We start from the raw sequence: 24,026 nt of genomic DNA, 5'->3' as shown, positions 1-24,026 counted from the left end.
CAAATTAGCTCCCTGCCTCTGGAGAGACAACCTGGAGTAGAAGGACGGGTGTTAAGTATGGAGTCAGAGGACTTGGGTTGGAATGCCAGCTCTGCACCAACATGACCGAGCTTCAGTTTCTTCATCTGGGAAGTGAAGGGATGGCAGCAGATAGATGCTGTTTGGGACCTTTTCTGTTCTAGAGCTCATGATCTAATGAAGCGGGAAACATCTAGCAATCCAGCACAGGACTAAGTAGGCAGTAACTAGGGAGAAAAGATTATATGTGGAGAGGTTAAAATAAAAACCCACCTTTAAATATTAATTTTTACAAATGTAAACCTTTTTAATATCTATTTCCCTTGTTTATTGTTATGTATTTTGTTAAAAAAAACAATTAATAATAGCTAACATTTATGTATCACTTTAAGGTTTGTAAAATGATTCATGTGCTATCTCATTTGATCATGATAAGTTGGGTGTGTCATAGTCAAAGGCTCAAAGCCTCCAGGGGGCAATAATCCATAGAAGGAGAAATGCTCAATCTTGGAGCAAAGGGACAAAGTTTAAACCTTGCCTACCATACACATGTATCCCTCCTATGGGAAGATATGAAAACAAAGAGACTTAAAGGGTCTTGGGAAGACCCTGGGACAGAAGGGGTTTTTATTCTCTCCTCTGGAGATTCTTCATCTACCCGCCTGGTTTCCAACCTCAGATTCTCCTGGGAACATTAGTGTACCTTAGAGCAGGTAAATATGGTAGCAATACAGTGAGAAAAGTGCTGGTTTGGGAGTCAAGTACCTGATTTTGCATACTGGCCCTGCCACTCAAGGTTTTTGTGGTCTGGGGCAAGTCACTCAGTTTTTCTGGACCTCAATTTCCTCATCTTTAAAATATGGGGTTTGTCCTATTTGATTTTTACTGCCTCCTACTGTTCTAAATCTATGATCCCTCCTGGCAAAGGTAGCTTCGTTTTTGTCTCTGTATTTCCAGCTCTAGTACACTTCTCAGTACAGGTTGTTTGGTCCTGTCTGATTTTGTGACTCCATTTGGGGTTTTCTTGGTAGAGATACTGGAGTGGTTTTCCATTTCCTTCTCCAGCTCATTTTACAGATGAGGAAATTGAGGCAAACAGGGTTAAGTGACTTATCCAGGGTCACATAGCTAGGAAGTATCAGATCAGATAGGAATTTGGGTCTTCCTGATTCTAGGCCTGGTGCTCTATCCTAGCACCATAATAAATGCTTAATAAGTACCTGTTAATTGAGTTTGATTAATTGATTTATTGCTTTTATTACCCCAACCTAGAAAATCAGCATAGTAAGAGTAGGTAGGGAGAGAATTGTCCTCAGAGTCAGGAAGATCTGAATTCAAGTCTAGCCTCTGAAGCATTCTATGACCCTGGGCAAGTCACTTAACTTTCCAATGTCTCTAAGACTGTAAAGTGCAGAACTGTTATTTGCACATATTAGTACAGGTTTTCTTCAAAGATAGTGCACTCTAAACCAATGAGATCATAGATTTGAACTCAGGTGTAATAATAAGCAAATACTTATTGAATTTAAATTGAGCTAGTCTTTGCTCGGGTGCCAAGAGCAGGAGGTAAATCTATTTCTTTCCTATTGAATTGGTTTCCTCCTATTTCAACTGTAAGAGTGTAGAAGGAGGTTCATTGTCAATTGCCTTCTTGGGGGAGAGAAACAGACCAACCACACGACTGCTTCTGAACCTGATCTCTTCTGTCCCCATGACTTCACCGCCTTAGGGATGAGGCAGAAAAAGTTGTTACATGGGACAGGATGCAAATTGGGCAAGTAGGACTGGAAGCTTTTGTGTGGATCTCTCCCAGGTCAGTATCGATGGGGCTCACTACTTCCCCTGTCTGGGTAACTGACAGAAAGGGGAAAAATGCCAGTCCAGTAAGACTGGAATTAAAACCCAGCCTCAGGATTCTCTGGGGCTGGGGTGGATTAGAGATGGATTGTCTACTCTTATAAAGGCTTGAGCAGGTGTCCACTCCTTCCACAGGAAACTCCTCCCCCTCTCCAACCAGCTGAAGTCTTCCATCTAGATTTTTAGGGGCCCACTCTCTCTCACTGTCTTGTCTATCTGTCTGTCTCCTCCTCTCCCCTTTGGGGCACTTCCTCTGTTTATATCAGTTTTTATCAAATTCCTTTTCCCTCTTTGTGGTTTCCCTTTCAATGTAAGTTTCTTTCTCTGTCGATTTATCCATCGCCTCAGTTTCCCTCTGTGTCTATCTTCTGTCCATTTCTTTTTCTTTGTCCCTCTCTGTCCCTCTCTCTCCTTTCCACCTTTCTGTGCCCCTCTCATCCCTGCCCCCTCCCGGCAGCGGCGGCGGTCAGGGGCACAGGTGTGGCAGCTGAGCAGCTGGGGGCGGGGGGGAGGGGAGGGCATGAGGCCGGCTTTGTTGCAGCCCCGACAGCTGCGGACGTTTGAGCCCGGTTGATAATTTATGAGCCGAGTTTCCATTAAGCCGTTTCCGTGCCTTCGGCAGGAGAGGGAGGCTGGGCATTTAAAGGTCAGCCGGCTTTTGAAGCTGCAGCGACATTAATAGCTTGGGAAGAAAACAAGCTGGCCCCGGAGCAGGAGGACAAGGCTTCTCTGTCGGGGCTGCTCCCACCCTCCCCTCCCCTCTCTCTGGGGACACACACACTCAAACACACTGACAAACAGACACATTCCTCCCAGTTCCCTTCTCCAGCACCCCAGGCTGCCTCTGCCCTCTCTCTTGGGCTGTGTGTACTGTTGGGCAGGAACTTGGGCTGCCCAGGGCCCACTTGGGGATTCCCTCACACACACTGTCCACTGGCGAGTGGACTGTGTAGGAGTAATTTATACTCTGCCCTGGGGCTCAGCAGTGCCATAATTCAGAAGGCTCTGCCATCCCTTTGAAAAGCCCCAAGTGCTCAGCCCAGCCTATGATTCTCAGACTTGTCACAATGCTTCAGTTCCTGATGGAAATAAGCAGTTCTCCCTTTTGGGGTGGGGCAGCCTCGTTTAGGTCCAGCCCAGGAGTGGGGGTGCTATCTGAGAGGGCTGTAGGACCAAAATCTGAACCATTGGCCTTTTCCATAGGGTTATAGAATTTGGAGCTAGAAGGGACCTCAAACGCCAACCAGTTCAGCCCCTTTGGGATTTACCTGCGTTCCACAGATAGTAACTAATAGACCCTGGGATTCAGCTTCAGGTGGTCTGATTCCAAAGTCATCGTTTTTCCACTCCACCAAAAATGTCTCTTTAATCCATACAGGTTTGAACTGATAAAAGAGAGGCAGTAGAAAAAATTATATTAAGCAAAATCATTTTACAGATGAAGAGACTGAGGCAAATAGGGTTATCCCACAAGATCACACAGCTACTAAGTCTGAGGCTGGGTTTGAACTTCCTGACTCCAGACCCAGCACTTTATCCACAGTGCCCCCTAGCTGCCCACTGGAGTGAGTGAACTAGGGTTCAAATCCCATCTCCACTACTGAAACGTCTGTATGTGTGACCTGGGATAAATCACTTCCTTGGGTCTCAGTTTCCTTATCTGTAAAGTGAGAGGATTAAATCAGATGGCTTCTAAAACTGCTTCCAGCTCTAAAATCTATAATTCTATAATTATTTCAATGGAAGAAAAATTTATTAGCCACTCACTATGTTAATAATGGCCACAGGCCAAATGCCAGGTCTGAGTCTCTGAAACCTTAATTGGTATTGAGAGAATGGTACTTACCTGCTTTAGGAAAATTGTTCATCCCTGGTTCCAGATTAGTTGAGAATTGAAAACTGATAATGAACAAGCATTTATTGAGGTTTTGTTTGTTTGTTTTTTGGTACCAGTCATTGTTCTAGACTCTAGATACAAAGAAAGGCAAAAATTACCCCTGCTCTCAAGGAACTCACAGTCTAATGACAATATGTACGAATGTAATCTGTTTTGAGCCCTAACCCACTTTGCACTGGATTTCTTGTCTAGAAAGATGAGTCAAAACTACAAACCCCAGAATGCTTAGCCTGATTGAGTCTTAGCTGTTTTCCCTTCCTTTCTGAGGTTTACAACAGCCCCACCCACCTGCTGGGATTCCCTCAAAACAGATATTACATTCAAATAGGTAAACACAAGATATCTATATCTATATCTATATATGTATATATATCTATATCTATATATATATGTATATATATATATAGAGAGAGAGAGAGAGAGAGATGTTAGTAACTCTAGAGGGAATAAAGTTTAGACATGGGCAGTGCACCGTATGGGAGACTGACACTGGAAAGTCTGCTTGTGTGTGTAATGACAGTCAGAGAGAGAGAAAGGAAAAGAGACAGAGAAACAAAAAGGGAGGGGAAGAGAGATAGACAGAAAGAGAAAGGAAAGAAGAGAGACTGAAAGGGGGGTGAAGAGATGGAGAGAGAGACAGACAGACAGAAAGATTAAGGAAAGGAGAGAGAGAGACAGAAGGGGGAGACTGAGATAGACAGAGAGACAGAAAGGGGAAGGAGGCAGAGAAAGGGAGGGGGAGAGAGACAAAGGGAAGTGAATTACTTAACATTCCTGAATCTTGATGCCCTCATCTGAAAAATGAAGGGACTGGGTTAGAGAACCTATAAGGTCCTTTCTGGCTTGTGATGTGTGCCTACGCAGCCTCTGGGATCTCTTTTAGGTGTAAGTGGATATTTTGCAAGCTGTTGAGGGATATGGGTTCAGTGAGAGATGCCCTGGTGAAGGTGTTTACATTATAGACATATGGCATGGTTGAATACAGTCACAACCCACGTCACAGGTGTTAAGTTCCCTGGGGAAGCCCACTCCTTCCCAATCTTTCCATTTTCTATCTCTGCTGACTTTGTGAGATTAGGATCTTCCCCTACTTTCTTTTCTTTTCTTTTTTAAGATAGCTCTTCCCCTCACCCCAGGGTGTAAGTGAAACAGCCACTCATGGGCCCAATCCCACTACTGATTCAATGGAAAGTATAATCTGCACCCCTTTCCCGACCTGGACTGGTTCTCCCACCTTTGGGCAGCCAAGTGGTCCCCTCTCCCTGCCAGGGTGTGGGTGGGGTAGCTCACCATACCAGTACCAGACTTAGACATTCCATCAGCTTTCCCTGTCACAGCTCAGCCCTTCTAACCTCAAACCATTCACCAGCCTCAGCCTTGCCAGGAATGCCACATTACCCAGTCTCCTGCCTCTCTCACTGTAGGGACCAAGGGCCTCTGAAAAGATAAACTGAAATGTTCAAACCTACAGGGTCTGCAGATGTTTCTTCAAGTCAGCCCTGACTTCTCTTGGGATTGAGGGATCAGACTTGTTTGGGGAGGAGGGACCATCTCCCAGTTACATCAGCTGAAGGCCCATGTTCCAGTCCAAGTGATAACCCTTTTGAGTCCTGTGCATACTGAAGGCCTCTGGGTCTCTTTCCTTTTGCAACTGTTGGCTCAGTGGATAGAGATCTGGGCCTAGAGCAAGGAATCCCTAAGTTAAAATCTAGCCTCAGAAATTTACTAGATGTGTGACCTTAGGCAAGTCACTTAACCTCTCCCTTAGCTTCCTCCACTCTAAAATAGGGATGATAATAATAGCACCTACATCGCAGAATTGTTGTGAGAATCAAATGAGATAATAGTTGTAAACAGTGCTTGGCAAAGTCATTGTTCAGTTGTGTCCAACTCTTCGTGACCCAGTTTGGGGTTTTCTTGGCAAAGAGAGTAGAGTCGTTTGCCATTTCCTTCTCCAGCTTGTTTTATAGATGAGGAGATTTCAGCAAACAAGATTAAATAACTTGCCCAAGGTCACACAGTTAAGTATCCAAGGTCAGATCTGTACTCAGGAAGATGGGTCTTCTTGACTCCAGGCCGGGCCTTTAACCACTGCACCACCCTGGCAAATACAAATCTTAATCTCTTCCACCTTATTATGCAAGTGACAGTAGTAATGCCTGCCAGCCCGGTCCTCTTCGAGAGGGGTTTGTTGTAAGAACAGGAGAGAGAGGGGTTGAATGTATTGAAAAAGGGACAGACCTTTTCCAAAGGTTCATCATTACGGCTAGCCTTTGGGAACGGTCCCTCCTTAGAGTCCAACCCTTATCCCAGGCACAGTGGGGATACCCTACAACCCAGGGACAGCCAGCCAGTTGTTAGACAGAGATGATCTCCACAGATTCCCAAGTCTGATCTCCTTTTTTTAAAAGTGTGGTGACTCCATCAAACTGTTAAAGACACACAACAGCAAAAGTCTCCTTCATTTCCCTGCCTTGGGACCAAGCCATTGGTCTATTCCAAGATTGTTGGCCAACTCTGTGCTTTCTCTGTTAGAAGGTCAACAGAGTTATACACAAGTATCCTTGAGTCTGTGACTAGGAGGGCTCTTCTTTAGCCTCTGCTTCTCAGTCCTCTGTTCTCTGCATCCTTGGTCTTTATTCTTCTCATCCAAGGGACTTTGGGGGATCATAGTCCTCTCATTTTTGTTGTGATAATGATGGTGATGGTGATGATGATAACTGACACTGGACATAGCATCTTTACATCCATTATTTCACATGAGCCTCACAACCACCCAGAGGTAGGCAGGCTGCATTTTTGCTTCCATTTTGCAGATGAGGAAAGTGAAATTGAGAAGATGATTAATTTGCTCAAGGGCCCAGCTGGTGGTTGTCACTACCTTTTCAGTTGAGCTAGGAAGAACTCAGGAAAAAAAGTCTTGCAACTGTCTCTACTTTCTCCTTTTCTCCTCCTTCTTTCACATTTTCCTTTAGCTCTATAACCATGCCCTAGGCCCAGGCCTCAAGTGCTACTTTTAAGGTGTTGTTAAAGGTGGCAAAGGTTGTTTAAAGGAACTGGTCCAAAAAAAAAAAAACCCAACAAAAACAAAAAAGCAAGGTCCTTATGGGCAGCAGTTGGTAGTTAATCACAAGCATGCTGAGGTTATTATGATAGATCAGCTATTATGTATGGAAATTGAACTTTTATAAATCAAATCCTATTTATTTATTGAACAAATATTTATTACATACCTAGGTTAGGATTGGGGAACCTGTGGTCTTCTAAATCCTTAAGTGTGGCCTTTTTACTGTAGCCTTTAAGGCCACAGGTTCCCCACTCCTGACCTAGGATATGCTGGTGGTGATGATCAGGGTGTGTTAATCCTTCATAGCCAAAGAAGACCGTGCCATCAGAGAAATGATGACATGACTTGCACTTGATTTTGTTTTGAATGAGGGAGGGCTGGGCAGGTCACCAGCCTCACTTCTCCTCCAGAGCCATCTGAATCCAGTGACCAGATATTCATCAGGAGGCCTGGAGATGACCCAGGATGAGGCAATTGGGGTTAAGTGACATGCCCAAGGTCACACAGCTAGTGAGTGTCGTGTCTGAGGTGAGATTTGAACTCAGGTCCTCCTGATTCCTGCACTGGTGCTGTATCCACTGCCCCACCTAGATGCCCCTAATGATCAGGGTAAGGTAAAGAGCTTAGATAAGCCCTGGTCCTTGCCCTCTAGTTACTTACAATCAACAAGAAAGATAAGAAAGCTAATAATTCACACAATTACACAAGGAGTGTTTTAAAGTCTTTCTTTCAAGTTCAATCCTTAAGATACTGCCTGGCACATAGTGAGTGCTTAATAAATGCTTATTGATTGACTTTTAAAATTTTTTAAAATTGCATATTATTTTATTTTCATAACAAACTGCCTTTTTTCTATTCTGCCTCCTCTTCCCCTCCCCTCCAGAAGCAAGAAAAAGAAAACCCCTGGTTTAAACTTGTATAATCAAGCAAAACAAATTCCTGAATTTACCATGTTAAAAAATATATATGTTTCAGTCTGTGCTCTGAATCCATTACCTGTCTATCAGGTGTATAGTCTGTTTTATTTTTTTCATGAATCCCCTATAATTGTGGTGGGTTATTGTGTTGTTCAGATTTCCTCAGTCTTGAAGGTTGTTTGTATTTATAATATTATTATTGTTGCTGTTGTATAAATTGTTCTCCTGGTTCTGCTTACTTCACTTTGCATCAGTTCACTTAAGTCTTCTCAGGTCTCTCTGAAACCATTATCTTCATTATTTCTTCAAGCACAATAGTATTCCATCACATTCATATATCACAATTTGTTCAACCATTTCCCAATTGATGGGTGCCTCTTGAGTTTCCAGTTCTTTGCTACCATGATAAGAAGTGCTTATAATTACTTTTATGCATAAAGGAGGCTTTTCTTCTTTCCTTGATCTCTTTGGGGTATAGACCTAGTAAGTGGTATGGCAGAGTCAAAGGATATATATGTATATATATATATATGTGTATATAGTTTAGTAACTTTTTAGCCATAGTTTCAAATTGCTTTCCAGAATGACTGGACCAGTTTAAAGTTCCACCAACAATGCATTAACATACCAGTTTTTCCACAGCCCCACCAGCATTTGTCCTTTTCCTCATGTCTGTAGGATATGAGATGGAACCACTGAATTGTTTTAATTTGCCTTTCTCTTATTATGTTGAACGATTTTTAAAAAGTGCTCTGCTGATTCAGTAGGGTAGTTTTTAAAATAATTTATGGCATTTATTACATACTTTTAAAATACAATTAGCATGAAATGCATTCATAGTAATATTCGTGCTTTCATAAATAGTCCTCTTTTGTGTTCTGTGTACATATGTGGAAATGCTCTTTTTCTGGTATTTAAGTTCAAAATTAAAAATTAAATTAAAAACAAACAAAAACCAAAGTGCTATGGGACCATGAACAAGTTGCTTTACTCTGTTGACATCTCTTCTAGGTATGGTGTCCCTTTATTAGAATGGGAGCTCTGTGAGAGTAGGGACTATCTTGCTTTACTATTTGTATCCCCTGTGCTTAACAAAGCATCCTTTGAGCCTCAGTTTCCACATTTCTACCATGGTGATAATGATCTTTCACAAGAGAATGGCTGTGAAGAAAGTACTTTGTAACTTTAAAGTACTATAAATTTGGAGCTGTCATTGTTTACCATAGCTGCTTAATCAATATTTGTTGCATGATTGCTGCTTGGAGCATCTCCAAGGCTACTTACTCCTGGCTCCAATATTGTAGAAGTCTTTGAAGTGACTCCCTAAAGTGTCTTTAGTGCCAAGCTTCCCAGATTGTCCCTTAACCCTACTTTTCTTTGGTCATGATCATTGACTGCAGGAGATGCTGGATGTTTCTGAAAGACCCTGGGATGTTTGTTTGGTTTGGCAGGGGAACCAAAGGTACCCAGACTAGATAATATCTGGATTCAGGGTGGGAAGGGAATTCGGACTCCTGGGCAAGACTAGCCAGCTGGGGGAACTGAATTTAGATCTGTTAGCAGCCTTAGGAGAGGGTATAGCCTCTCAAAGGTGGCCCCTCTGCATAATGAAAGTGTCCTACACAGGCCTTCCCAGTCTCCTATGTTGAAGCTTGCTGGATCTCCATTGGAATGGTCTGAACTGCAGAGGTTGGTAGACCACCAGGGGGAAAGGGCTCAGCTAGGGCTCTAAAGATGTGTACAGCTGATGTTTTCCCTCCAGATGGTCAAGGAAGGGGGGAGAATCTTGGCTCTTCCCTCTAGGGGGACTGTGTGGGGCACTGAAAGCTCCTCCATCTCCCTTATTAAATTACCTGGGGCGAGAAGGAGACAGACAGCTTTACTGCCTGCCTAAGTCCATTAGCATAAGGACCATAACTCTCAAGCATGATTTATATACATGTGAAGTGGCAGAGCTGAGCCTAGCAAGGCTTTTTCTCTGGCTGAAGAGGATGAGTAAGAGAGCCCAGAATTTGAGCCCTCTCTGAGACTGACCTGAACACAGCTGCTCTGAACATGGTTTCCGGACAAAGACATTACCTTTTGGAGCCTGAACAGAATCTAAAGCTGTCTTGATGTTGGTTGGGACAGTTTCCTGGTGGGGGAGGCAGGATGATGATGATGATGATGATGATGATGTGTGTGTGTTTGTGTAAAGAGAGAGAAACCTTCGGTAAGAGATTAGTTTTGTGTTTTAAGATGACAAAATTTTATACCCAACTTGATATCCATGATGATATAATGGCCCTCTTGGAATAGAATCACAGAAGATGAAAGGCAGGGCCCTTCATTTTCTCATAATCATCTAATCCAACCTCCTCTTTTTACAGAGGAGGAAACTGAGGTGCAGTGGATAAAGTTGATGCCATAGTGGCTAGAGCACTGGGTCTGGAGTAAGGAAGACCTGAGTTCAAATTTATCCTCAGACACTTCCTAGCTGTGTGACCTTGGGCAAGTCACTTAGCCTTTGTTTGGCTCAGTTTCCTCATATGTAAACTGGGTGTGATAACAGCACCTACCTCTCAGGGTTGTTGTGAGGATCAAATGAGATAATATTTGCAAAGTGTTTAGCATATAGTAGGTGTTATATGAATGTTAGCTATTCTCAATATTATTCAAAGTTACCACAACTGGTAGTAGCAGAGCTGGAGCTAGAACCCAGATCTTCAGACTCCCATTCATCTGTCTTTCCATTATCCTATTCTGTTCGTTTCGGGAGTTTCAGCAATCATCCTGTTTCTCTTTCAACTCCCTTGTACAGGTACAGGCCAGATCAGATCATAGCCTTGGATGACCCTCTCTAGTCATATTAAAGCTTCTGTATCCATTCCAGAAGGCTTGTAGTTGGTTGAGCATGTTTATACATTTTTGTCACGTTCATTCATTTGTTCAGCAAATATTTACTGAGACTCATCCGTGTGCTTACTGCTAGAGGTGAAGGGAGTGTGTGATGTGTGTATATGTGTGCTCGTCAGGAGAGGGGGGAGGATACCAAGATGTGTATTTACTGTCTTAGAGCATGTAACTAATCCCTTACTGAAGGTACTCAGGTCTTTGCCTGGAGATATCATTTTACACTGACCCTTACAGCCTCAGTCTTCATCAGACTTCATCAGCAAACCTAGGCAAAGGTTTATATTTAACCTTCAAAATCTGGGGGTAGGAGAGGGAGACAAGAAGCCAGGCCATTATATCGATTTGTTCCCACTGCAAACACTTCCATATAAAACAAATGCTTAGATGATTAACCTACCTCCTGTGAAAGTGAAACAGGTTTCCACTTGTCTCCTCATGTTTAGTACATTATATGAGAGAAAGAACAACTCCAAAGTTCCTTGGAGTCAAGGAATCTCTATTTATTCAAAGAGTAACACAATTCATATAAGTCTTGTAACTCAAATTTTCTAAATTAGATTTTTAAAATTATAGTTGTAACCAAATCTCAGTTACTTGCACTTGGGGAAGAGAGCTGGGGCAGGAAGACTCCAGAAGTCATAGCTCTAGAGTCAGAGGGAAACTCAGAAATCTTCTGATCCAATGCTCTCATTTTACAAATAAGGACACTGAGTAATATGCGTGAGAGACGGGATTTAGAACCTCAGAATCAATGCTTTTCCCACTGTACCATGTCAGAACATGCCAACCAATCAACTGGCAGTACTGGGCACTGTGCCTTCCTGTTGAAGATTTGCATTCCTAATCATGTTTTAACTATTGTTAATATAAGTTTTGGGCACTCACCAACTGACATTTGGGTCACAGAGGTCTACAGTGGAACCAGATGGCAGGGAAGAAACCATCCAAGACAACCAAAATGATTCTAGCTAATCTAGAGCATAGAAAATATACATTTGAGAGATGGAACACATCAGAGGCAGTGTGTTGTAGGGCAAAGAGTACTGACCTTAAGAGACAGAGGAATTGGATTCAAATCCTAGCTCTGCCACTTCTATTTGGACCTGTGATCTTGGCCAAGTCATTTATTTCTCTGGGTCTCTGTTTGCTCAGTTGGAAAATAAGGGAATTGGACTAATTTATTTCTAAGCCCTCTTCTAGCTTTTAAGTCTATAACTTGATGAAAATTCAGTTTAGTCTGACTTCATCAGCTTAATCTTAAAAATAAGATGTAAATATATATATATGTATGTATGATTTTTAGTATTCCATAGAAACCCTTTCACATTGAGGAATGGCTCTTAATCTTGTATCAGTTCCTTATATATCTTGGATATGGAACTTTACCAGAGAAACTTATTAAACAGATTTTCCCCCAAGTTCTTTATTCCCTTCTAATTTTTAGTACATTGGATTTATGTCTACCAAAATTTTGAAATTTTACAGAATCAAAATGATTCTTTTTATCTTGAATAATTCTATCTGTTGTTTGTCCATTTACCCAAATAAACTCAGATTTCTTTTGAGAATGGGGATTTTCTCTTTATCATCATGCTGGGAACTCCCAAGTTATAGTTAGCAATTATATCTTCAAGTTATAATTGATTATTTTGTCATTGTTTTACTCATGAACTCTTTCCCTATCCATAGGTCTGAAAGGCAGTTTCTTCCTTGCTCCTCTAATGTGCGTATTATGTGTATATCTAAGTCATATATCCATTTGGAGCTCATGCTGGTGTATAGTACGAGGTGCTGGTCTAAATCTAAATTCTGCCCGATTCTTGTCTGGTTTTCCTATCAGTTTTTGTCAACAAATTCCTCCCCCAATATTTCTTAGAAATAAATCTACTTCTCAGATAGGAAAATGACAGGTCTAATCTGACATCTTTGGAGGAAAAAATGAATTTCAGTGGACTGACCATGTTGTGTTATCATTAACATCAACATTGCTGCCTGTTCTTCACCACTGACTTGTATCCCCTTTCTGTTCCAGGTGGAAAACATCATTGGATTTGGGTTCAACATGTCACAACATTCAGGCTGACAGTCAAGGCATCATTGGACAATCCTGCCTGTCCCCATCACCTCATTGTCAGGCTGGATGACGCCAAACACCCAGAACAACTCCCTGAGGACCACTTCACAGCATGACCACTTAGCCTCCTGACTGGAAGGCCCCGCCACCCCCCCCTGCCCTGTTCCCACCTCCCACCCCAGGTGGTGAGGGAGTGAAATTTCAGAGCAGTGGGGGGGGGGGGGGGGTGGCAGCAGTGGAGGTGGGGGGAAGGGGTGGGTGGGCTGGGGGGAATCGATTTCAGCTCCAGGTTGAAACATTTTCCCAGAACAGTTCTGCAAAATGACAAGCCTGTTCCGCAGGAGCGGCAGCAATGGTGGGTCCCGGGGTGGGGGGAGCGCCTCGGCCCAGGAACTCAATAACAGCCGGCCTGCTCGGCAAGTCCGGCGCCTGGAGTTCAACCAGGCCATGGAGGACTTCAAGACCATGTTCCCTAACATGGACTATGACATCATTGAGTGTGTGCTGCGTGCCAACAATGGCGCCGTTGATGCCACCATCGACCAATTGCTGCAGATGAATCTGGATGGGAGCAGCTATGATGATAGCTCTGACTCGGATGGCAGCATCCCCCCCGAGGTGAGGGGGTACCCTGTGCACCTTAGCAGGCCACACTAGCTCTGCTTTACAAAAAGAAGAAAACACACCCATGTCAGTGTAGTGTGTAGACATCTAGACTCAAGAGACCTGGGTTCAAATCTTGACTCTGAAGCTTATTAGCTGTGTGTCCATGGGGGAGCCAACCTTCTCAGCCTCTGTTTCCTCATCTGTAAAATGGGGCTAGTGCTTGTGTTCCTCACAAGGCTATTGTGAGGAAAGCTTATCATTATTATTTATTTAACATTTATTAATATATTTTATATTTATATATTTAATATTTTATGTAATATTTATATAGCATATAGTAACAAATTTATTGTTTATCAGTTATATATTATAAATTCATGTATTATATATAACATATTTATATGATATATTTATTAATTTGTATATTATATTATATATTTATAGCTTTCTATTTATATACAGCATATTTATTTATTATTACTTTATTTTAAACTTAAATATGTAATTATTATTATTTTTTAAAAATACATGAAGCAAAAATCATATACCTCTCCATCAGGGTCCCACCTTTTCATACTGTATGTCAACTAAGGGGTCAGTAACATACTGTGCACAGAGACCCCTGCTTGAAAAATGCATAGTCTATAAAGAAGTAAGATAAGATACATAGATGTGGGAAACAATTCCAGGGTACAAAGAATGTCTAAATGAATGAAAATGAATGTAGTCTCTTGTCCTCCTCACCCTTTTCAGTCATTTGCTGAGTCCTTCAGCTTTTCCTTCGAAGTATCTCTGGCACCTGATCCCATACCTGTCTTTTCCATTCCTCCTGTTACCACTCAAATTCGGGTCCCTATTAGCTTGTGCCTGGACTGTGATGATCACTTCTAGCTGGTTCCATCTCTATAATCTCTCTCCTTCTTCCTATCTTCTCTATGTGCAGTTTTCCTTAAAACACCTCCATCTCTGCTCCAAAGTTTTCAACAGCTCCCTCTTGCTCATAGAATAAAGTTAGTTCGACATTCAAGGCCTGTTGCAATCAATTCCCGGCTTATTTTTCCTGCCTTATCTCTCACTTTTCCCTATTTAATCCATCTACTCTGGCCAAATTGGTTCATCTACTATCCCCTTTCATCTTTTCTCTCTTTCTCATTCATCCTTTTTCCCTTAAAAACACATATAACCATAATCTAGACTTATCAAAATTCTATTAATTTCTCCTGGTTTAGTTCAAAGGTCACCTCCTTCTGGCCCATGGTACTATGTCCTTCTTCTGAAACCCCATGCCTCTTGCTGGCTGGACTGCTCATATACTGCCTGCCTACCTCCCAACTATTGCCTTCTGCAATGGCTATTTATTTGGAGTCTTATCTCCTCAATTAGATCATAAACTAAACTATACCCATTGGTGTAGTGGAGAGATGGCTAGATTGGGAGGCAGAGGACCTGAGTTCCGTTTCTGTTTTAGGCACCTATTTCTTATCCCTCTAGCTTTGAATGAGGCACTTCCATTCTCTGGGACTCAATTTTCTCCCCTGTAAGATGAGGTTGGTTGGATTAGGTGATCCCTAATGTCCCTTCCAGTGTTGAGTCTATGACCCTAAGCTTCTGGTGGACGAGAACTATGTAGTACCCATTTTTGGAGGTCTTTTTTTGCTTTGCTCTGCCCAGAGAGAACAAAAGCTGCCTGGAGTCCCTTTCCCAGCTTCCCTAAGAACACCCTTGCTTGCTATCAAAAATCCCCCCCTGTCAGTTTAGAGGGGGCCACATCACAGACTTACAAATCTCAAACAGAGAGGGACCCAACATGTCATCCAGCCCAACACCCTCATTTTAAAGATGAGAAAACTGAGGCCCAGGCATGTTAATAACTTGTTCAAGATCACACAAGTGGTAAGCATTATAGGTGGGATTTGAACCCATGTCCCTCTACCTCAAAGTCAGAAGCCCACTATTCTTTCTGCAGGTGTGTGCGCATGGGAGCTTGTGTGGGCACGCCAGTGTGTGCGTGTGTGTGTGTGTGTGTGTGCGTGACTGAGTGTGCACGAGCATGTGTGGGTATGAGGGAGAGAGAGAGGGAGAATTCCTCTAGCTCAATAAATACTTAGCAAATGCAAAGCATAAGGCTAGATACCATTTACCATGTTGATTCTGAAAGGTGCTTCTCACTCTAATCTCTGATAATTTTTCCCCATATTGATTTATTTTAACTTAGCCTAGTAAATAGGGCCATATTTCTTTCTTTTTTCCCCCATCCCATAAAATATCCTCCAGAGCTTCCCACAGTGACCTTTGCCCTATTAATGATGCATAGAATAACCTGGTATGATGAGAAAGTGGGAGAGGCTAGGCCTCACTGTGTTTTCCACTTTTCCCAAGATTTTTGCTTTACTTGAATGAATGGGCTCGGTGCCCCACCTTCTCTGCAACGTTCCCCCCGCTCCAATCCTTCGATGCTCTCCCCCACCCCATCACTTCCCAGCTCTCTGTGTCTACCACTTGGCCTGGATCTACTGAGCCAGAGTCCTTCAGTAAATTTATTAGCAGCAGCTGGAATGACAATAACGGCTAACTGTAAGCCTCCCCCTTCCCCCAGGGGCTGATGGATGGTGTACCGGGCTGTGGGGTATCCTTGCCATTGAAAAATATCACCTGTCAGGCAAACGACAGAAAAACAAGCCATCCTAGAGCATCTGGCATCCATTTATCACTCACGCTGAGTTAAACAAGAAGGCTGCAAAGCCAAAAGCTTCAGCACATTTTTGAACGAGAAGAATAAACATATTGCTCTGGGGAGGGAGACAGGGGGATTCCAGAGATGGGAGCGGGATTAGTGTTGGCCAGAGGAGTGCTGCTGGAGCTGTTGTGGTCTCTCGTTTTCTTTTTCTCCAAATTGGGGCCAGGGCCTAGGCCCCTCTGATAGAAGCATCTGTTTTCTGCTGCTTTGGGAATGAGTGATACTGAGAGACTGGAGGCCCTGGGAGAGAAAATCTGATTGCAGCTTCAAAGCTACCAGGCCTTGAGGGAGCACACACAATCTGATTTTGGCTAGGTTCCTCTAGGAGGAGGAGTCTAGTTCATCAGCCTTTCTGAGGAAGGACAAGAGAGGCCCAGCTTTCTGGGGGTGGGAATGGTAGGGGTGGAGAGGGGAATAAGCAGCTTCCTGACCCCCCTGATCCCTGGGGCAAAGAAGAGCAGACTGGCCCCAAAAGGAGCTGTCCCAGGTAGTTAGTTCATTTACAAAGGAGGAAAGGTGCAGGGTGGTCTCCTATGAGTGGAATTCTGGCTCAGTTTATCATCCTGACCTAACCTGATGACCCTGAAAGCAAAGAGGGCAAGATGTGTGGGAAGCTAGCAGCTACTGATAGCCCAACCTCTCCCCTTCTTGAAATATTGGGGTGGAGCAGACCTGGCCAGCTAAGTGGTCAAGTGCATTCTTGCTTGTGAAAACAGCTGTGCAAATAGTTTCTGTCTCAAAGGAAAAATGTTGGTGCATTCCACAGGACAACCACTGGTGCATATCCATAGGTGCCATTCATGTATATGAGAGAGAGAGAAAGAGAGAGAGAGAGAGAGAGAGAGAGAGTATGTGTGTGTTCGTGTGTGTTCTTGAATGCTGTGTACCTCTGTGTATGTTTTACATTAGGACCCAGAACTGTGTTAAGGAAATCCAGTCCCTATTCACCCCTCCTCTCCACTAAGGAAATCCAGTCTGCCCCCATTCTCAGACTCCCACAACCCATGGCCAGTCTGATCTTTCGAATGTGGTAGCTTTAGGGAGCAAACCAGTTAAAAGCAGCATTTGAACTTAGGGCCTTAATACCTTAGATTCATTCCATGTTTTTCAGTTTGCAATGCAATTACTTTACTTCCAATGATCTTATCCAGGAGCATGGGTAATACAAGGATTATTTCCCTCCCTCCCCCCCAATAATACAGATGAGGGAAACTAGTTGAGAAGTTGAGTGACTTAGCCATGATCATACACCTACTAAATGTCAGAGAGTGAAAACTAGAAACCAGAACTTTACAGAGTACTTACTATGTGCCCGCAACTGTGTTAAGCACTAGGGATAAAAATAAAGGCAAAAACAGCCCTTGCTTTCCATGAACTATTGGGAAAGTCTGAGTTGGCACAGTGGATAGAATATGGGACATGGAGTCAGGAAGCCCTGAGTTTGAAAATCCTGCCTCAGACACTTACTAGCTGTAGGACCTTGGGCAAGAATCCTTGACTTCTTTCAGCCTCCCTTTCCCCCTCAGTAAAAAGAAGATAATAATAGCAGCTACCTTCCAGAATTGTTGTGAGGATAAAATGAGATAGAGATACTTTGCAAACCTTAAGGACTTAAGTTATTATGATGATGTATAAAAAAGGCACGTACAAGATGATACACGGTATCCATAACTGCAGAGGGGAAGGCTGTAGCAAAGTTTCCCTCAATAAGGGGCTTCCGAATTCCCTATAGGAGATGATATGTTGGGTTGTCTCTTTGCCTGATTTCTTCATTTCCTGGGGATCCCTGGGAGGATCTCTGGTCATTTTCTCCACCACCAGCAGTAGTAACAGAAAGAGGGAACAGAATTACTGAGAAAAATCAAAACTAGGGAGAGGAAGAGAGAAGGAGGCTAATTATGCATGCTGAGGTTGGAGTATCTATGTAGAGATTGTTTTCAGTCCTCCCTTGGGACTAGACAATGCTTACCAATACTCAGAAACCACTTTCTCTGTCACCTAAAGTAAAGAGAATCGGTAGTGATGGGGGGTTAAGAAAGCTTCTATCCCTTGGGCTCTCTCCTCATCTTCTCTCCCCAGTTCCCAGAAGTTGACAAAGTGGCTTCTATCAGAGGAGTGCCCTCTGCCCAGCTCAGCCTTTGCCAAGGTGGTAAAATGGGGTCTTGTGGATCAATGGGGGATGCAGAGTTAGATACTATGTTTATAGGCTGAGACCTTGTTTTGGTGACTTGCTAATTGACTTTGAGTAAGTCCTTCCCCAACTCCCTTCTAAGACCTTGAGTTTCCTCATTGCTAAGGGGGAGGGGCTAATCATCCTTCATGTCCCTGTCTCATTGGGGTTGTTGTCAAGATAAGACAAAATAGTTAGACCTTCGATAGAGCTTGAAGAGATCTAAGAAGTCAGCTAGTCCAACCCTATTGTTGCATATATGAAAAACAGGTACAGAAGGTTACATGAATTGTCCACATCAGACAGGTGGTAAGAATCAGAAGTGGCTCTTGAACCCAGGGCCTCTGACTCTAGAATCAATGTCCTTTTCACCAGAACACACTGCCAGATGTGGAATCACTTAAAGTGCTATTGTAATGCAAAAATTGATCCTATTATTACTGTATCATCTCATTTTGCTCTCTGGTTTAGATTTTGGAAAGGACTTTGGAACCAGATAGCTCTGATGAAGAACCACCACCAGTGTATTCACCTCCTGCCTACCACATGCACATGTTTGATAGGCCTTATCCCCTGGCTCCCCCAACCCCACCTCCCAGGTAAGAATTTATTTTGTCTTCTTCCATTGGCTGTAGGTGGGATGAACCAATATGGTGAGGAACAAAGAACAGTTCCCTAGTAGTATCATAGTGGCTTGTTCTAACAAGAACAAGAAAGGATAGATTTCAACTCTAGCAGAGGGAATTCAAGTTGGGAATTAAAGAATTGGTGAGATGCTGAAGCCTATGTGTGAAGGAGACCTGCCTGCCCCACCCTCTCACCATTGTTCGCCTGCAGTCCTACTGGGTGCTGGATTGGCAGCCAGTTTCACTGGAATGTAGAGTGTGTGTATGTGTGCGTGCGTGCGTGCGTGCGTGTGTGTGTGTATGTGTGTGTGTGTGTGTATGTGTGTGTGTGTGAAGGCGGGTGATACACAGTAAGCCTAGAAATATAGGCTGGGGCCAGACTGTAAAGAACTTTGAATGCCAAATAGAACTTTGTATTTTATGCTAGAGGCAAAAAGTCACAGGTGCGTTTTCAGCAAGAAGGTAATGTAGTTAGACCTGTATTTTAGGAATATTGACTGAGAAGATGTGTGTAGAATGGAGAGGGGAATTAGACGGCAGCTAGGTGGTACCTTGGACAGAGAGCAGGAAGATTTGAGTTCATATCCAGCCTCAGACACTTACTAAGTAAGCTGTGTGATCCTGGGCAAGTTACTTCACTGCTATCTGCCTCAGTTTGCTCATCTGTAAAATGGATATAATAATACCTACCTCCCAGGTTTGTTGTGAGGATCAAATGAGATTGTAATTATAAAGTGTTTAGCATAGTACCTGGCACATAGTAGGTGCTATATAAATGTTAGCTTTATTATTATTAATTATTATTGTTGTCATGGAGGCAAGGATAGATTGAGAAGGAGTCATTAAAACCTGAATGTTGGCAATCCAAGCTCTGAAAGGGAGAAGCAGGTCATAGGGGAATAAGGGAATAGGGGTGGGCTCTGCAGGACAGTTTAGTTCAAAGGGACTCCTTTAGAGTCACAATCTTAGAGAGTTGCTTGGGGCACTGAGAGGTTAAGTAATCTACCCAAGTCACACAGCCTGTTGAGCATGGTGGCAGGGGGGAGGGTGTTCTCAAAGTTTTTGTTCTTAGGACCCCTTTACAGCTAAAAATGATTGAGGACCACAAAGAGCTTTTGTTTATGTGGTTTATATCTGCCCAAAAAAGGCACCTAGGTGGTACAGTGGATAGAGCACTGGGCTCAGTAGAATCAGGAGGACTTATCTTCATGAGTTCAAACTGAGCAAGGTTTCTGGTTCTGTCATGTGTGAGATCTTAGGCAAGTCATTTCAGTGGGCAGCAGCTTTCTTCTCTCTCAAATGAAGCAATTGCACAATATAGTCCCTATGATCCAGTCCAAGCCTAAAAGCCCAAGACTGCCATGACTTTTAAAGAAAGGAGAGTTAGCTCTTTATCTCCAGCAAATCACTGGGAGGCAGTGAGATGAACTTAGAAGGTCTTTCAAGGCCTCTTCCAGACCAAAACTGTTCCACAGTTTGGGAATATGGAACTAATTAACTTGTTGACAGAGTTCTGTGGGGAGGTCAGACACCACAAATGACTATATTTTCCAGGCTGCAGCATTCTATTATAGAATTACTAGGCAACTGGAATAATTTTTTTTTTGTCCCGAAGTAGCTAAAGCCTTTTTAATGGTCACCAAAGGTAGAGGTATTGATGGAGAATGGTTTTATTCTTGTCAGATGCTTCCTTTGAAAAGTCCTAGGGAATCCCAGAATAGCCAAGGCATGTGTGTGTGTGTGTGTGTGTGTGTGTGTGTGTGTGTGTGTGTGTGTGTGTGTGTGTGTGTGTGCTTGCACTTAGGCCTTTGGGGGACACCACAAATAGATCATTGATCTAGAGTTGAAAGGTATCTCAGAGGTCCCATAAGCACATTCTGTTTTACAGATGAGGAAACTGAGGCCCGTGGAGATTAAGTTACTTACTCAAGGTTATATAGGTAGTAAGATCAGAGGTAGGTTAAAAAGAGCATTTTGAGGCTCTGTGGGAGTAGCAGGGATTTTTACACGGGTCCCTAGTTTGAGCCCTCACCTAACTTTCTAGCCTGCAAACTGGGCTTACAATCTGTGCACTTGAGCTCAGGGTGAGTGATCTCTTCTGCTCCTCAGGGACTGTCAGTGCTTTGTAGAAACTGAAGCTGCTATCCACAAAGCCGGGTTATGCTGACCATCTTTTCTGTTCTTTTTTTGGGGGAGCAGGGAAGAAATTCAATTAAATCCTGCTGTTTATAGAGAAGGAAAAAAATTAAACCTCATTATTAACACCAAAGAACTTGAAAGTGGGTACACTTAATTGGCTTAATTAATACCAAAGAACTTGAAAGTGGGTGCATTCATTCATGTAACTATTGAAAGTACCTGTAATTTCAGTCAGTATAATAAAACATCCTAGATAAATATAATGACAGGTAATTACTAAGCTCAGGTAGAGGGATAAGCACCTGGGATTTCATTGGTTTGGGGACTCCCAGGTGATGAAATGCGCTCCATTAATGCAGACACCTTCTCTTCAACTTAAAATCTTAGAGAGATGCTTGGGGCAATGAGAGGTTAAATAATTTGCCCCAAGTCACACAGCCTTGAGCATCAGAGGAGGGGGGGTTCTCAAATTTTTTATTCTTAGGACCCCTTTGCAGCTAAAAATGATTGAGGACCACAAAGAGATTTTGTTTATGTAGGTTATATCTGCTCGAAAAAGGCAGCTAGGTGGTACAGTGGATAGAGCACTGGGCTCAGTGGAATCAGGAAGACTAATCTTCATGAGTTCAAATCTGACCTCAGACACTTACTAGCTATGTGATCCTGGGCAAGTCACTTAATCCGGTTTGCCTCAGTTTTCTCATCTGTCAAATAAACTGGAGAAGGAAACAACAACCCACTCCAGTATCTTTGCCAAGAAAATGGGGTCATAAGGGGTATGACACAACTGAACAAAAACATATTTGTCAATATTTGCTGCAATAGAAATTAAGATGATTCATTTAAAAATGTATTAATTCATTTAAAAACAATAAACCCATTCCATGTTAATATAAGTAGCATTTTAGTGAAAAATAACTATTTTCCAAAACACAATCGGTGAGAAGAGTGGCACTGTTTTACATAGTTTTGCAAATCTCTTTTAATGTCTGGTTTAATGGAAGACAGCTGGATCCTCATCGGCTGCTGCATTCCATCTGTTGAGATAATGTTGTTTTGGTTAAAGTATATGAAGAAAATCTGGCCTCACACAGACATGTAGTTGGAAAAGGGGGAAGTATTTTAATAGGCAAATAACATCTGAGTATTATTATGAAAATAGTTTTGACCTCTAGGACCCCTTAAAAAGGTCTCAGGGACCCCCAGAGGTCAAGGGACCACACACTGAGAACCTCAGAGTTAGAGGGAGGACTGGAACCTGAGTCTTTTTAACTGTAAGGGCCGCTCTCTCCTATCTCCCATGCTGCCTCTCCAAGGTATAAACATGTAAATTTGTTTGTTTAGAACCTCAGTAAAGACTTCATGTTTACTTTAGTGAATGGTGGTATGTGATTACAGGATGGGAGCTTTCTTCGAAGAGCCATCTGAGGCATATGGTCCAGTAGACTTTTAAATGGTTACTGTTGCTTGCTTCTAGACCTCCTGAGTCATTTCTTTGGGGATGTCATGGCCATTTCCCCCCTAAATCTATTTAGTGCACCTGCAAGCCACCCCTGGGTACTCCTCTCCAAGTCTTCCACTCCAGCTAACTTCTCTTTCTGTTGGCCAACATTCTGGTATTCCTGCTCCCACTACTGAAATCACCTGGAAGGTCCCTTCCAGCGCCACAGTCATGAGTCCATGAACCTTTGAAATTAAGGCCAGAACTGCAAAGATTGCTTCTGGTTGAGCTTCTTGCCTCCGTTCAGGCTGTTTACTACCCCCACGCCCACCCCCAAGAGATGAATGGAGCTTGGTAAATGCTGTGGCTCCTTCAATCTCTTCTCCCTAGTTTTTGTTACTAATATACAGAAGCGCGATGACTTTTTTAAAAAAAATTAGTTTATTTTTAGTTTTCAACATTCACTTCCATAAGTTTTAAATTTTCTTCCCCTCCTTCTCCTCCCCCCTCCCCAAGACAGCATGCAATCTGATATAGGCTACACTGATGATGTTTTTGCCACTTTTATATCTGGCTACTTTGCTGAAGCAGTCATCTCTTGAGTTTTTTTCAGAGGGGGGCAGTTAAGAAAAACTCATTCTTCAGTTCAGGGGTTTTCATCTTTTTGTGTGTTGTGTACATAAGATCTATGGACTCTTTCTCCAAATAAGGTTTTTGAATGCATAAAATCAATTACATAGGATTATATAGGAAATTTGGGCAGTGAGATAGCTCAGTGGATAGAGTACTGGGCCTGGAGGAGTCAGGAAGACCTGAGTTCAAATTCAGCCTCAGATACTTATTATAACTGTGTGACCCTGGGAAAGTCACTTTACCCTGTTTGCCTCAGTTTTCTCATCTGTAAAATGAGTTGGAAAGGAAAATGACAAACCACTACAGTAACTTTGCCAAGAAAACCCCTAATGGGGTCATGGAGAGCGGGACATGACTGAAAAAATGACTCAATAACAAATAACAGGAGTCTAATTAGAACTGATTCCCACATCTGCTAGGGCCTTCTTCAAAATTACCTTATATTGACTTCGCATGTACTTATATGTGTGTATATCATTTCCCAGAGAGAATGTAAACTCCCTGAGGGCAAGGACTATTTAAATTTGGTCTTTGTATCTCCAATGCCATAGTGCTAGCATAGTAACAGGGGCCTGATTTGTTTGTTGTTTAATAATAGCAAACATTTATATAGCGCTTACTATGCCAGGCACTATGATAAACACTTTACAATGACTGTTTCATTTGATCCTCACAACAATCCTTGGAGGTAGGTGCTATTATTTTGTCTCCATTTTACAGTTGAGGAAATTGAGGCAGACAGAGGTTAAGTGACTTGCCCAGGGTCACATAGCTAATAAGTGACTGAGACTGGATTTGAACTCAAAGTACTCATGTCTCCTAGCCCAGTATTCCTCTCTACCACACCACCCAGATGCCCTCATTGATTAAATGGCTCTGGACAGGAAGTCTGGAGACCTGGGTTCTAGTTCTGCATTTGCCACTAATTTATTAAGTGACTCTGGGCAAG

The 24,026-nt window shown here is 42.7% G+C and overlaps 2 protein-coding genes across 7 annotated transcripts in view; both read left to right on the top strand.

Moving 5' to 3' along the window:
- Positions 1–12,965, top strand: part of LOC140528719 (uncharacterized) — a 93,619-nt gene extending 80,654 nt beyond the window's left edge. For both annotated transcript variants that reach the window (XM_072646813.1, XM_072646812.1), the window contains one exon: positions 12,684–12,965. In XM_072646813.1, coding sequence (XP_072502914.1) covers positions 12,684–12,841 — 158 coding nt within the window. In that variant the 3' untranslated portion in view covers positions 12,842–12,965. The remainder of the gene's footprint in view (positions 1–12,683) is intronic.
- Positions 12,966–12,987: 22 nt separating this feature from the next.
- The window catches only part of CUEDC1 (CUE domain containing 1), a 44,559-nt gene continuing 33,520 nt past the window's right edge, over positions 12,988–24,026 (top strand). For 4 of the 5 annotated variants that reach the window (XR_011975278.1, XM_072646801.1, XM_072646802.1 and 1 more), the window contains exons 1-2: positions 12,992–13,343; positions 18,710–18,837. Coding sequence is in view for 4 of the 5 variants with exons in the window: in XM_072646801.1 (XP_072502902.1) it covers positions 13,047–13,343; positions 18,710–18,837 (425 nt within the window). In the remaining variant the exon portion in view is untranslated. Of the gene's footprint in view, positions 13,344–18,709; positions 18,838–24,026 lie in introns of all 5 variants that reach the window. The other variant, XM_072646799.1, reaches the window with a different exon arrangement.

Source organism: Notamacropus eugenii, chromosome 2 (assembly GCF_028372415.1).
Source record: "Notamacropus eugenii isolate mMacEug1 chromosome 2, mMacEug1.pri_v2, whole genome shotgun sequence".
NCBI lineage: Eukaryota > Metazoa > Chordata > Mammalia > Diprotodontia > Macropodidae > Notamacropus > Notamacropus eugenii.
The sequence above is the reverse complement of the archived record's forward strand: the minus strand, read 5'-3'. Positions and strand labels throughout refer to the sequence as shown.